The sequence below is a fragment of the Rhinatrema bivittatum genome, chromosome 12, assembly GCF_901001135.1.
Source record: "Rhinatrema bivittatum chromosome 12, aRhiBiv1.1, whole genome shotgun sequence".
Lineage (NCBI taxonomy): Eukaryota > Metazoa > Chordata > Amphibia > Gymnophiona > Rhinatrematidae > Rhinatrema > Rhinatrema bivittatum.
This window is the reverse complement of record NC_042626.1, coordinates 26,348,127-26,360,153: the sequence shown is the minus strand read 5'-3', so window position 1 is coordinate 26,360,153 and position 12,027 is coordinate 26,348,127. Positions and strand designations below refer to the sequence as shown.

Below are 12,027 nucleotides of genomic sequence, written 5' to 3'. Positions count from 1 at the left end.
TGGGGGTAGTGGAGAATCAAGCTGAGGGGAGAGTGGGGACATAAGGATAGAGGGGATTATTCCACCCTATATTCCATGTCTTGCATAGACTGGAAGTGCTCAGTTTTCATAGCAAAAAAATCGCTAAAATGCATGTAAAGCATTACTTTAAAATAAATTGCCCGACAGATTAATGTTTCTCTGTTTCTTACATGAGGGTGGGATCAATCTGGGAAAAACACAAGAGGGCCCATTGCACAAATGTTTACCAAGGCCCTCATAAGTGGGTACAGGGTCCTGCTAGCGAGGCAGGGCTGACAGTTCCTGAAAACCTTTGGGGTACAGATGATTTATGGCTGATAAAAGGGCAGGAAGGCTTAAGAACCTCTTCCAGGAATTCTGTTTTTAAACTTTGCCAAAGTCTAGATGTGCCTGTTGCAATGTAGTTAATGTTTATATCCTGAGCAGGGGAATCCACTGTCCTTATAAATAGAGCAGGGAGAGGCAGGAGACAGGCACAATTTGTCCAAACTCTGACAGGGAAAAATGGCGCTGGACTTCACGGGCAAAGAAGACTACCAGAAGGATTTTGATCCTAGAGCTCACTTGGACATTCAGTATACTCCCGAGGGGGCTCTTGTTACTGGCGGGTATTTGTCATTCATGCTGAAAAATCTCTTTACAACTTTTGCTTCAGGTATGTGCAGTATTTTTCATTTGGCTCTTTATCTGCCATTTCTGTATGTGTAGTGGAACCAGGCCAAGTGGTCATAACATAAGAACATGCCATACTGGGATCAGACCAAGGGTCCATCAAGCCCAGCATCCTGTTTCCAACAGTGGCCAAGCCAGGTCACAGGTATCTGGCAAGTACCCAAACATTACATAGTTCCCATTCTATTAATGCCAGCAACAAGCAGTGGCTATTCCCTATTGATTAATAGCAGTTTATTAACTTCTCCAAGAACTTATCCAAACCTTTTTTAAACCCAGCTACATCTATCATCTATCATATCCCCCCTCATCTGTCTCTTCTCCAAGCTGAACAGCCCTAACCTCTTTAGCCTTTCCTCGTAGGGGAGTCATTGCATTCTCTTTATCATTTTGATTGCCCTTCTCTGTACTGTCTCCCGAACCAATTGCTCCATAAAGCTGTCATTTATTTCATTTATTTCTCGAGCATGTCCTGATGTAACATTTACCCATTCAATTGGAACCTCCCATTATTACTACACTACCACTTTGGTTAACTTCCTTCTTTTCTCTTAGGATTTCATTGTCCGTCTTATCATTTTGGCCAGATTGAATTTAGTATATTTCTATCACTGTATTCTTCCCCAACATACATGGGATTTCTATCCATAAAGATTCAATTGTGCATTGCTATATAATTTGTACCCTGGTATAACACTATCTCATTGGTTATCCTCCTTCCACCATGTGTCTGAGATGCCAGTTAAGTCTAACTCATTATTCATTGCTATACACTGCAACCTCCCATCTTACTTAGCCTCCTGGCATTGGCTTACAGACATTTCAAAGTGTGTTTTGTTTGTATTAACAACCTGCTTTTCAGTTTGGAAGATTTTAGCTCAGGTGATTCTTGGACTACTTTTGCTTTCATTGGAACCTCTCTGTTAGGATGCCCTAACTCTCCTGTTTAATTAGTGTCTTTCGAAGATACCTCCCTTCAAACCATGTGCTGCTGAGCAACTGTCAGCTTTCATAAGAACATAAGACCATAAGATATGCCATAATGGGTCAGACCAGTATCCTGGGCTGGATGGACCCTTTGTTCTAGTTTAAAAGCTGCTCTATATTCTTTTTAAAGGTTAGCACCAGCAGTCTGGTTTCGCTCTGGTTAATGTGGAGTCGGTCCCAAGGAAAAGATTCACCGTTCCTCAAAATGTTCCCCATTTCCTTACAAAACAGAATCCCTCTTCCTTGCACCTTCATCTCATTAACATATTGAGACTCCGGAGCTCTGCCTGCCTCTGGGGGACCTGCGTGGGACAGGAAACATTTCAGAGAATGCTACTCTGGAGGTTCTGGATTTCAGCTTTCTAACAATAACCTAAATTTAGCTTCCAGCACCTCCCTCCCACATTTTCCTATGTCGTTGGTGCCCACATGAACCACGACAGCCAGCTCCTCCCTAGCACTGTCTAAAATCCTATCTAGGTGATGCGTGAGGTCCGCCACCTTCGCACCAGGTAGGCATGTTACCAGGCGATCCTCACGCCCACCAGGCACCCAGCTATCTACATTCCTAATAATCGAATCACCAACTATGACGGCCGACCTAACCCTTAGCCTTTGATCTCCCCATAGAAACTAGATATTCCTTGGGGCCATCCCAGTTCTTTATCAGCTCATTGTTGCCAGAATGTCTCAGGAATGAAGGAAACAAATGGTGATAGTGTCATGCCTTTATACAATCTTTGTACTTAAAGTATATGCAATATATTGATCCATACTCATCAACCATCAGAGTCTGTTCTGATCCATTGCTTTCTATTCACGGTGCAAACATTTCTGGGGATCTAGCTAGCTTGCTTAAAATCATCCTTTCACAGATACCTAGATCTCTTTCTTGGGTGGTAACTCCTAATATGGAACCTAACATCATGTAACCACAGCAAGAGTTATTTTTCCCTATTTGCATCACCTTGCACTTGTCAACATTCAATTTCATCTCCCATTTGAATGTCCTACCTTCCAGTCTCACAAGGTTCTCCTGCAATTTATCACAATCACCTTCAGATTTAACTACTTTGCATAATTTTGTTTCATCTGCAAATTGGAGCACCTCAATAATCGTACCCCCTTTCCAGATCATTTATAAATATATTAAAAAGCACCGGTCCAAGTACAGATTCCTGAGGCACTCCACTGCTTACCTTTTCTACTGTGAAAACAGACCATTTAATCCTACTCTCTGTTTCCTGTCTTTTAATCAGTTTGCAATCCACAAAAAGACATCACATCCTATCCCATGACTTTTTACTTTTCTTAAAAGCCTCTCATGAGGGACTTTGTTGAACGTCTTCTGAAAATCCAAATACACCACATGCACCAGTTTACCTTTGACCTCAAGTTTTTTCAGCCCTTCATAAAAATGTAGGAGGTTTGTGAATCAAGAGTTCTCTTGGGTAAATCCATGCTGGCTGTGTCCCATTAAACATGTCTATCTAAATGTTATATGATTTTATTCTTTATAACATTTTCCAGGATTTTTCCCGGCACTGAAGTCAGGCTCACCAGTTTATATTTTCCCAGATCTCCCCTGGAACCCTTTTCAAATATTGGGGTTACATTGGCCACCCTCCAGTCTTCAGGTACAATGGATGATTTTAATGATAGGTTAGAAATTTTTACTAATAGGTCTGAAATTCCATTTTTGAGTTCTTTCAGAACCCTGGGTTGTATACCATACGGTCCGGGTGATTTACTACTCTTTAATTTGAAAATCTAGTCTACTATATCTTCCAGGTTCACCATAATTTAGTTCCGTTTATATGAGTCATCATCCTTGAAAACCAACTCTGGAAAGGGTATTTCCACAACATCAGTAAAAACCGAAGGAAAGAATTTGTTTAGTCTTTCCGCGATGGCTCTCATGCACAGTGTTCGGGACATATGACCCAGTATAAAATGCAGCACTATGCATGAGAACTCGCCCCGCTGCCCTATTAAGAAGGGCTAAAGGAAAGCCAGTTAGCCTGTGCAGTTTGGTTTTCAGAATCTTCTTACTCTGAACGTTTGGAAACAAATAACTAGCATCCATGGCTCAGTGATTATTAAAGGTTTACTGGAGCAATGTCCTGATCTTTTGATTCAAAGGAAAATTGTTCTCATGTACTAAGATTTTCATATGGGTAGCAATGTGACTGCTAAAACCAAAGGCTGTCACTGGCCATCACGGCCAGATGTAGTGGGACCTGTTCATGGGAAAACATTTTGGGATCCACTGTGGTCCTGTGAGTGCTCCTTGTAGCTTACTTCCTAGTTGGCCCTGGCCTGCCTGCGGAATAGACGCGGTTCTCAGGAATTAAACTTAGGAAGTGCGCTTCATATTCTAATCACACAAAATTTTTTAAAAATCTCCTTCTGAGTCCCCTCTTTAACTGCCCATGCTGTATTCATACCTTAGATTTATCAGTGTGACGCCTGAAGAAACAGGAGGACATATGGTCCTCCTGTTTCAAATTAGTTAAAACATAAGCAGACTGAGGAACTATTAAAAGACCTTGTCAGGCTAGAGAACTGGGCACCTAGATGGCAGACAAAACTTAATGTAGGCAACTGCAAACAGATGAAGATAGAGGAAATATAATCCTAACTATACTATAGAAAAGGATCTCGCTGACAATGTAGACAATACGTTGAAATCCTCAGCTTGTGTGCGGCAGCAGTTAAAACATAAAACAGAATCTTAGGAATTATTTAGGTGTAGAACTGTGGTTGCTGTGTTAGTCCACCTGGATATGTGTAATTAAGGGTCAATAAACAAGTTGCAGATGACACCTTGTTTATAGGACTAACTTACTATATCTATGACAAGCTTTCAAGTGTAATCCTCTCTTCATCAGGCCAGGGAAGAAACAGTGCACTTACACTGAGTTTAAATTATTTGGAAGCTGAGAACCTTTAAACAACGTAAATATTTTGCCTCTGTATTGATCCATGGCGTGACCGCTCCATGAGTATCATGTGCAGCTCTGGTGACCACCATCTCAAAAAAGCTATAGGGGAGCTAGAAAGGGTACAGAAAAGGGAACAAAAATGGTAAAGGGGATGGAAGAGCTGCACTGTGAAGAAATGCTAAACAGGTTAGGGCACTTCAGCTTGGAGAAGAGAAGGGACGTGATCGAGGGTTATAAAATCATGAATGAGGTGGAATGGATAAATAGGGAACTAAAGTTGCAGCATCTCATCACCATGACAGAGGAAGTTGGAGTTTGGCGAAGCCTAATTAAAAGGCCCCGTGTGTGTGTGTGTGTGGGGGTGGGGTGGGGGGGGGGGGGGAGGGGGTGAGAATGGGAGACTGGGTGTGTGTGTGTGTGGGGTGAAAACGGAGGCTGGGGGTGTGTGTGATTAGAATAGGAGGCTGGGGATGTGAGTGGGTGAGAGTGGGAGCCTGGATATATGTTTATGTGAGTGAGACTGTGAGTCAGGGTGTGCATTTGACTGTTGGTGAAAATGGGAGACTGGGTGTGTGTGTGTATGTGGGGGGTGAGAATGGGAGGCTGGGGGTGTGTGTGATTAGAATGGGAGGCTGGGGGTGTGTGTGGGTGAGAGTGGGAGCCTGGATATATGTTTATGTGAGTGAGACTGGGAGTCAGGGTGTGCATTTGACTGTCGGTGAGAATGGGAGCCTGGGTGTGTGTATGTGTGTGCATAAGAATGGGAACCTGGGAAGGACATCTGTGTATGTGAGAATGGGAGCCAAGGAGTGAGAGTGAGAGGTAGTGTTTGTGGTAGAGCATGTGAGAGTGAGAGCTTATGTGTGTGCGTGTGTGTTTATGGTAAAGCATGTTAGTGTGAAGGTTTGTGTGTGTGTAGAGAATGTGAGAGTGATAGCTTGTGTATGTGAGGGAGTCTGTGAGAGAAAGCATGAGTGTGTGTGTGTGTGTGTTTTATGTGTGTGAGCGAGGAAGGGAAGAAGACAGTAGGAGAAGAAACAGAATGAGAAGAGACCCTAAAAAGGAATTAGGAAATGACTGACAAGTGAAAAGTGGTAAAAAAGAGATTGGGACCAACTAATTAGAAAAATACAGCAATAAGACAAGAAAGATTAAAAAAAAAATTATTTTGAGATTTTAGCAATTGGAATACGCCATCTTTGGGAATGGGCATTTCTTATATTTTTCTATTTTGCTCTTTCTTCAGTCTTCCACTGCTCAGAATATAGTTTCTCAGGCTTTCTATTTTAGTTTTGTCTACATGTTTATGTTTCTAATTTGTAGTCTTTTATTTCTACATTAGGTAAGGGTTGGTCTCTGTTTTGCCTGTGTGTTTGTGACTGAGTTGCCATATTTCTGCTAGCCTGTAGTTTCTCTGAAGTAGTCCAGCTTGTTCTGTTATTCCACTACGTGATGTATTAATGTTCTAGGTCCTGGTGTAGTATTTGCATTACTGCTTTTTCCTAAGGTTGCTGTTATTTGAGTCCTGAGAGTCAGTGCTGTGACTGTATGGTATAGCAAGGTTCTAGATGTCTCTTTTTTTGCAGGAGTTTGTGTTACTTCACCAAAGGGCTATTAAGGGCTAATTTTAAAAGCCCTGCATGCGGGAAATCTGGCAGATACCTGTGTGACCGAGATGCGCACGAACACGCAGATCATAAGAGGCCCGTAGCCATATGCGTATCTCCCAATATGTGAATAAAGTGGGTAAGAACAAAAAGGGGCAGGCTGGGGATGGGCCTGGCCAGGGTCTGGGCAGGATTTGGGCAGAGCATGGGCGGGCTGGGACAGCACCATCAGCGCACAAGCGTGTGTCGGGGCCCAATGACCACATAACCTGCTGCTGCTCCGCACTGCAGATAAGTATTAAAATAAATTATTCTAGGCTGGTCAGCGGGGTTTTAGGGATCGGGGCTGGTAGGGTAAAAGGGAGGAAGGTTAGGTAGGGGGTTTAGGAAGTTCCCGTCTTTACAGGATAAGGGGTGGGTGGTTAGCTCCCCCATGTGGAAGATGGTAAATGGTAAGTTCTTCTGATATAAAAAGTCTGGCCACCATTTTACCTTGTGGATTTTCTATAGGGGCACCATGGGTGTTAATAGTTATTTAATTGCTGAGGCCTCCATTACTTTTGATTTCTTTTGGATATGGTGTTGGCAGTGTGGACCCTTGGGACAAGGGGGAGTTGGCGCTACCTGTGGGGAGGAGCCCCGCAGATCCCCACTATTGGCAAGCAGAGACCCAACTGGAGCTTCGCCAATACCATCCCACGTTCCCCTTAGGAGCGAACTGGGAGGGAAAAGGGAATTGGGCCTATTGCGTTGCTGCGCACACCTACTAAAATCCCCCCTCCCCACGTGATCAAGATGGGATTCGCGCTCACATGAGCAAGTTGATATAAAATAGTGCACGCATGTGTACATGCCTTCGCTCGGGTCTTAAAACCTACCTTCAAATGTTTAGCAATAAAGGGATATTTTTTGCTGAGGTAACACCCAGCGGTGGATTCACGATGTCGGACCGGCCTGGGTATTTGCCACCCAGGCCAGCCCAGGACACATCATGTGGTCTGCTGAAAGCGGCTCTGTCACGGCCGCCCACGGCAGACCATGTGACTGGAGCAATCGGCCCACCGGGGGATGCCCGATCCCCCGATAGGCCAATCCGCCCCTGGTAACACCAGAATCCGAATATTTATTTTCATATTTGTTGTAATGTGAATTGTCCTAGCTCTGCTTTGCACCTGTTCTGATGATTAATGCTATTTTATTGTAATTATGATGATTTCTGGCTTTCTGCAAAGAGGATTCATGAATGAATACATTCATTTTTGTTTTATTACATGATTGGATCTGTTTGTTTTCTTTGCTTTTTACATGATATACTTGTGCATTTATAAACTGCATTAAATTTAAAATAAATTAATACAGATTGATAAGGAATTTTTAATGCTGGTAAGTGCTTGAAATAATTGAGTTAAAATGTTTTAAAGTTTCACGCATGATGCATAATAGCTGTTGCAAACTACTTAGAAAGCCATTGTAGGTTACAGTATACGGCATTATTTTTCAATAACAATATAACTATAGGTCTCAGACCTGCATGCCTACAGCTCACTCATGTTAACCTTGTGCCCACCCAAAAAATCAATTCTGGCCATGCCACTGCTGTGCTTTATTTATGCTTTACAGGAGGAGAGAGAGCCTCTGTTGTGTGTAATATTCAGTTTCTGTACTCTCTCCTGCAGGGGCTATAAGAGGAGATACCCTGATAGACATCGGCTCTGGTGCCTCCATTTACCAGTTCCTCTCAGCCTGTGAGTTTTTCAGAGAAATAATTGCTTCGGATTACTCGGACCGGTGCCTGCAAGAGCTGGAGAAGTGGCTGAAGAAGGTGCGGGGGACGTTTGACTGGAGCTCCACTGTGAAGTTTGTGTGTGAATTGGAAGGTGACAGGTATGGATATGGCCCGAGTGAAGGCACAGCTGCGCTAGCAGACGTGACTGCCTTTGTGTGTGGAAGAGCTGGGACATGCACTCCAGGGTTCCCATGTAATATGTGCAGCGCTGTACAGCATAGCATTGCACTAAGATCCTGCAGCACCCGCAGAAGTTTATGGTTTCTTTAGGTTTTTTAAACCGTCACATCAGTAAGAACCATCACAACGGTGTACAAAATTAAAACAAGAGAAATACAATAGACAGCAATAAAAGAATATAACAGCTAAAATTACAAAGTGGAAATAATTAAAATATAGCTGTTAAATTAGTCTAAGGTAATCCAAATAATACTTAAATAAAATAAAACACGAGCTAGAGGTCCGCTGTTGGTTACCCACTTTCTGCATAGTCTCACGTAAAGAGCCATGTTTTTAAATCCGCTTTAAATTTCTTGGAATCAGACAGATTGTAGCCGTGCTTGGGGTGAAAGAGTATTCCAGAGCTTGGGTCCTGCGATAGAAATTGCCCTCTCTCTTACTTCACATAGTCTTGCTGTTTTTATTGTGGGTAATTGATATTAAGCCTTTGTTGGCAGATCTTAAAATTTTTTTGGGAAACATGTAGCCTGACTGCTGTGCTAAGCCATTCTGTTTTGTGTCCGTATATAATATTGTGGAGTACACACGCCATTTTGTAGAGTATACGTGATGATATGGGGAGCCAATATAAGGAGATTAGAATAGGGGTGATGTAATCAAATTGTCTTACCCCGGTTAGAATCCTAGCAGCAGAGTTCTGCAATACTTGAAGCGGTCTTATTGTACATTGAGGAAGGCCAAGCAATAAGGCGTTACAATAATTGCTGTTCGAAAAGATAAGGGATTATAGGACGGTCCTAAAGTCTTTAGGTTCTAACAGAGGTTTCAATCTTCTTAATTTAAGGAGTTTGAAATAACCATCCTTACGTTTTAGAGCCATGTGTTTTTTTTAATCCTAATTCAGTGTCAAGGGTTATTCCTAGATCTCTTGCGAGAAATGAAGGTTTTATCTTGGAGGAGCTATCTAAAACTAAAGATGGGAGTTTGCTCCGCGTGCATTTGCGTTCCAGTAATAATATTTCGGTCTTGTTAGTGTTTAAAATAAGCTTCATGTGTTTTAAAAATTGCTTAAGTGCGTTCAGATAAATTGATGTGCGCGTGAGCCTGAAAATGTACTTGTTTATTTCTTTCGCTCACACATACTTCCTACTCACACAGTCCTGCTTCCTCTCTCAGATGCACATACTCCCTCTCTCCCACATGCACTCCTGCTGTCTCTCACACACACACACACACACACACACACACACATGCGTGCGCTATCTCACACACACGGGCTTCACCTTTTCTTTTCTTCCAATTGCTCTCCTGGGAGCTCTGGGCCCGTCTCTTCACTTTGGCCTCTTTTGGGTCGGGATCACAAGGTGGCCTCCACTCCACTTGAGCTGCTGGTGGGATGTGGTCCGCCGGCAGCCCACAACCTCTTCTCTACTTAGTCCATCAGTGGACGGATGGGATCCATTGGACGGACTGTGGCCTCACTATCTCAGCTCTTTCCTTTACTTCTCATCCTCTTACCTCACCAGCTCAGCTCTTCCTCGTATTTCCCTCACTATCATTCCTCTTTTCCCCACTTTCCCCCCCTTCTCTCACCACAGATACTCTTCCCTCCCTCCCCTTTTCACACTACCTCAATTCTTCCCCCATTCCTGTCCCTCTAGAGATTCTTCTCCTTCTCACCCTTTACTATCTCAGCTGATTCCCCATTTTCATTTTATTTCCTCATTACCTCAGCTTTTCCCCTTTTTCCCGCTATCCCTCCCCCCCCCCCCCCATCCCTTGCTCTTTCCTCTCCTTCTTATGCTTTCATCACTTTCCCCCACCTTCTCATCAGTGACTCCCAGGCTCTTCCTCCTCCTTCTCCAAGTGCTGGGACTCCCTGGCGCAGTTTATTACCTCCCTCATCCAGCACGAGCCGGCAGCAGGAGCAGCATTTGAGTGACATCATCTCCTACTATTGCAGAATCAGTCCTGCAGAAGGAGCTGTGAAATCCCGCTGCTCCGCTCATGAAACTGACCCCACAGCAACAGGCGATGATGTCACTCAAATGCTGCCACTGCTTCGGCTGCTGCCTTTTGCAGAGGATATGCTGTTTTCTCCTACATTGGATCAGGCAGGGGTCTGGCATGCCTCCTATGCACCCCATGGCTTTTTTTTTAATTCGTCTGCCGCGGGGTGGACTCCTCCGGGTGGCTCCGCAGCCTCCAGTCCATTTTGGCCGCTGGTGGATCCAGACCACCGCTTCCTCGGAGCTGCCGCCCTGTGCAAGTGCACGGCTTGCAGAGTATGTTGTGCTGGCCTTGTTCGGGCTGTGGCGGGATGAGCTCCACCACGGCCCTGCCAGTCTTACTGCGCGGCGGTGGAAAAGTTGTGCGGAGCCTCCAGAAAAGTTATGCGCGGTCGCGCACGCACGCAGCTTAGAGGGAACATTGCCGGCAGCTCACGGGTCCTTTGTTGTTTTGGCGGCAGGATGGGGTGGCCAATAGAGGAGTTTCGGGGCAGTTTTTACTGTTCCAAATTTTGCCGCCTGAAGCTGCCGTCTCATTATAGAATCGCCCCTGGATTCTGTCTCCAAGACATCTAAACATGATTCAGATTATTAGGCTTATTCCAGAGGGTTTATTTTAACTGAAGTTTTCATTCCTATTCCTCTTCTCCTTTAGGGAAAAGTGGACAGAGAAGGAAGAAAGGGTGAGGACAACGGTGACACGGCTACTGAAGTGTGACGTCACTAAGAGCAACCCACTGGAGCCGCTGACGCTGCCTCAGGCTGACTGCTTGCTCTCGTTTCTTTGTCTGCAAAGTGCCTGCATGGATCCTGAATCTTTCTGCTCTGCTCTGAGGAATATCACATCGCTGCTGAAACCAGGAGGGTACTTAGTAACGGGTGGGGTGCTAGGAGCAAGTAGGTATAAGGTTGGGCAGAAGGTGTTTTCGAACATTGTTTTAGAAAAGGATTTTCTAGAGAGTGCGATCTGTGATGCAGGTTATGTGGTGGAACGGCTTGATGTGCTACCTCGAGTTGACATGACCGCCTTGCATGTGACAGATTTCAAGGCCTCCTTCTTTCTTGTTGCCCGTAAGCAGACAGTCGTGAAGTAGTCCTTGTAGAAAGAGGCCTCCTCTCGTCATTCTGCATGCTGTGATGTCACATAATTAATTAGCCACTTACTTCAAGACAAAAATCTCAAGCCTTACTAGCTCCCTTACAACTCATCAAACTCTTCCAACACCTCATAGCACATACCTACCCACGCTGAATTCTAGACTAGAGTCATTCGAGCCCACATCAGCCATGGAGATTGAAAATTTACTTAAAAAAATTAAACCATCTGCACATCCCTCGGACCCGCTCCCTACTAATCTGCTCACCGCCATCCCTAGCACCGTCACAAAACCTATTGCTGAAATCATCAATACCCTTGTTGAATGTAACTTTGTTCTTCCTGTTACCTACGGTTTCGTTACAGTTCCCCCTTTTTGATGTAAACCGACCTGATATGGTCCCTACCATGAAGGTCGGTATAGAAAAGTGTTAAATAAATAAATAAATAAAATACCTCTCTAGCCATGGGCACAGTTCCTAATCAACTAAAACTCGCAATCCTCAAACCCCTACTGAAAAAACCGACTGCATCACCCACGGACCCAGCCAACTTCAGACCCATTGCAAACCTGCCCCTGATCTCCAAACTGATGGAAAAAGCCGTAAATAAACAACTTTCCGAATATCTCGAGGAGCACAACATTCTTTCCCCTGCACAATATGGTTTTCGTAAATCACTAAGCACAGAGTCTCTTTTGCTTTCTCTCACTGATAATTTACTT

General features: G+C 44.1%; 1 protein-coding gene across 1 annotated transcript; it reads left to right on the top strand.

Annotated features, from left to right (window-relative positions):
- Positions 1-483: 483 nt before the first annotated feature.
- On the top strand, positions 484-11,744 carry LOC115073867 (indolethylamine N-methyltransferase-like). Its single transcript, XM_029572771.1, has 3 exons — positions 484-676; positions 7,909-8,116; positions 10,863-11,744. The coding sequence occupies exons 1-3, from the start codon at positions 526-528 to the stop codon at positions 11,299-11,301; spliced, it is 798 nt and encodes a 265-aa protein (XP_029428631.1). The 5' UTR covers positions 484-525; the 3' UTR covers positions 11,302-11,744.
- Positions 11,745-12,027: the final 283 nt, after the last annotated feature.